This window comes from Pteropus vampyrus, unplaced genomic scaffold, assembly GCF_000151845.1.
Source record: "Pteropus vampyrus isolate Shadow unplaced genomic scaffold, Pvam_2.0 Scaffold369, whole genome shotgun sequence".
Classification (NCBI taxonomy): domain Eukaryota; kingdom Metazoa; phylum Chordata; class Mammalia; order Chiroptera; family Pteropodidae; genus Pteropus; species Pteropus vampyrus.
Genome location: NW_011889150.1, coordinates 30,335 through 33,160, shown reverse-complemented (window position 1 = coordinate 33,160; position 2,826 = coordinate 30,335). Strand labels below are relative to the sequence as shown.

The window sequence follows — 2,826 nt, the reverse complement described above, 5'->3', positions numbered from 1 at the left end:
AACAGACACTGGGCCACTGGGCGCAGTGCCCACTCGTTTCCGTGGCAGACGCGGGGACAGCCTGAGCTGCACTGTGCCAGGCCCTGTGCTGAGCTGCCGGGAGCCTCACGGGGTCCTGCTGCAGCCCGGCCTTCATTCTCTGCCACCCCTGCACGCACTCGCCCCCGCGCTTAGCTGTGTATGCACCCCTGCACACACTCACCCCTGCACTCAGCTGTGCACACACTCGCCCCGCATACACTCACCCCTGCATACACCCCTCCACACACTCATCCCTGCACACACTCACTCCTGTACACACCGCTGCACTCAGCCGTGTACACACTCAACCCTGCATACACTCACTCCTGTGCTCAGCTGTGCACACTCGCCCCTGCACAGACCCCTGCACTCAGCCATGTACACACTCGCCTCTGCGCTCAGCTGTGTACACACCCCTGCACGCACTCACCCGTGCACGCACACACACAGGGAGTGTCGTGCTGCGTGGGACACCCTGTAGGTGCTGAGCTTTGCCACCGGGGCTGCAGGGCCAGAGTCCTTAGAGAAGGCAGAGCTGGTGGGGCTCTGGCCTGGCCATGCCCTGCCTGGCTGCTCTGCGCTGACAGGGCTTTAGAAATGGGAACAGTGACACTTGGGGAGAGGAGAGAGGAGCAGGCAGCCGACAGCCTCGAGGCTGGACAGCGGGGGGACCGTGGGGGACAGCAGGTGTAGGAAGCAGATTCCTGAGCTGGTGCTGGGGACCAGAACTGGCAACTCAGCCAGTCCAGGACGGAGACCGCGGAGCCCTGGACCAGGAGCTCGGGCAGGTGACGGGGCCAGAGGGTTCTGTGTCCCTACGCCCTCTACTCCATGGCCCTGGACAGGAAGGGCGCAGTGTACCTGGGCTGGGGCAGACCTTAGGCGGAGAGCAGGGCGAGGGATCCAGCCCGCCTTCCACCACCCTGCCCCCCACCAGGCTCCCAGCCGGCCGGTCTCCACCGCCCAGGCAGGTAGGGGGGAGCCCTCCTCCGGGATCAAGCAGCCCCAAGGAAGCTGACGTCGGTACCCCACCAGACAGCCTCCCAAGACCCCCGCCAGGGAGCCCATGGGTCCTGAGCCCGCTCTGGACCCGCAGCCTCCAGGGGCTCACAGGTCCTCGCTCGTCGTCACAGGCTGACGACCACGGATTATCTGACCTGGGAAGGTGTTCGGCGTGGGGCCAGCCTGAGACAGCAGCTCAAGGACACGCATCTGGGGCGACAAGGGCTGTAAAGGGCACAGAGCCGCTGCGGTGCCCTCCGAGCGCGGCCGTCGTGTCCACGGAACGTGGACAAGCGCAGTCGGCCAGGCAGGGCGAGCGTCCAGAGAGACGCTAGACACGGCGCCGGAGGGGAGGTCTCCAGAGAGCAGAGCAGGGTGGCGGGAGCCGCCCACGAGAGGAAGCGTGGGGACAGCGTGCCTGCACACAGGGCCGGAGGGCGGGAGCTCCGGAGGAAGCGGAGGCATGGGGACAGTCCCTGGGAGCCCTCAGGAGCAGGTCCCAGGACAGACGACCCGCCTCTGGGCTGCAAGGACCCGCCCTGTGAGTGACCCTGGAGATTCTCAGACTGGCAGGGACCAGTGAGATGCTGCGAGATCCCGGAGGCAGCCACCGTCTGCCCGGGGACCAGGCAGTGTCGGCTCCGGGGAAGGCTCCGTGTGGCCTGGCATGTCTGCGTGTGGGGGTGAACAAAGGGGTCTCAGGAATGTCCCCTTCCCCGTGTCCTCTCAAGGCTGCTGGGAGATTTGCCCCACAAAGCAAAGGGAGAGTCTGACGGGCGCCCTGGGCCACAGGTGGGAGACCCACCCCGGCTGCCCCTTCCAGCCGCCCGCAGAACCCCGCAGACGGGGGCTCGGCAGCGGAAAGTACTGCCACGCGTCTGGACTCTGGGAGGCCGGGACAAGGCCGCGCGTGTGGCCAGTGAGGCCCCTGGTGCGTGGACGGCCGCCTCGCCACGTCTCCACGGTGGAGGGGCGGGTGTCTGCAGGGCCCCCTTTAGGGCACTGACCCCATTTGTGCGGGCTGCGTCCTCATGACCAGTCACCTCCTGAAGGCCCCCCCCAACTCCATCCCAGTGGGCGTGGGTCCCCATGTGTGACCTGGGTGGGGACATGAACGCGGCCACAGCAGTCACCAGTCCCCACAGCACGGTGAGTGGGTCCAGGAGGCCGTCTGATCCCTGCAGAGAAGCATCCAGGACATGGGGCAAGGGGCGGGGGTTTGTGGGTGGCCGCCCGTCAGGCCGTCTGCACCCTGGACTGAGACACCGCTCCCTGGGCCTCCGTGTTGCCGGAGCCCCACGACGCCTGCCCTTCCCCCGGCCTGCCAACCCCAGACGGGGGCAGCGTAGAGGGACATCCAGAGCCACTCGCCCTCCTGCCACGTCCGGGGCCAGCTCCACGCCCCTCCAGGTGTCCCCGCTGTCCCCACGCCTCGTCCCCTGAGAAGCACCGGAAGTTCAGGAAAGGGGCCGACGCTGCTGTGTGAGCAGAGGCTCCCTCTGCCGTCCGTCCCGGAGCAGCCGCCTCGCAGGGGCACTTCGTGCTCTGCCTCCACGGCGGGCTCTGCCCTCGTTACTCGATTTTAAGCTCAGCCTCCATGGTTTACGTCACATCACAGGGCGGAACCGAAGGGACAGCGTGGGGACAGTTGGCCAGACAGGAACGCGGTTCCTGGTTCTCGCGGGGGGCTCCGTCCCTCCGTTGCAGGCGTCAGGGACGCGGACTGAACATGAACATCGGAGAGACCTTTGGTGTGTGCGATTCCTCCTCCCGCCCCAGAAAGGCAGCTCTGTCTCTGAGCTG

At 66.9% G+C, this 2,826-nt stretch overlaps 1 protein-coding gene across 1 annotated transcript in view; it reads left to right on the top strand.

The window, feature by feature from the left end:
• LOC105305213 (histone deacetylase 4) overlaps window positions 1-2,826 on the top strand; it is a 211,788-nt gene that overhangs the window by 186,064 nt on the left and 22,898 nt on the right. Inside the window, exon 14 of the mRNA XM_023523003.1 lies at window positions 1,816-1,954. Within this exon, the coding sequence (XP_023378771.1) occupies window positions 1,816-1,954 (139 nt within the window). The remainder of the gene's footprint in view (window positions 1-1,815; window positions 1,955-2,826) is intronic.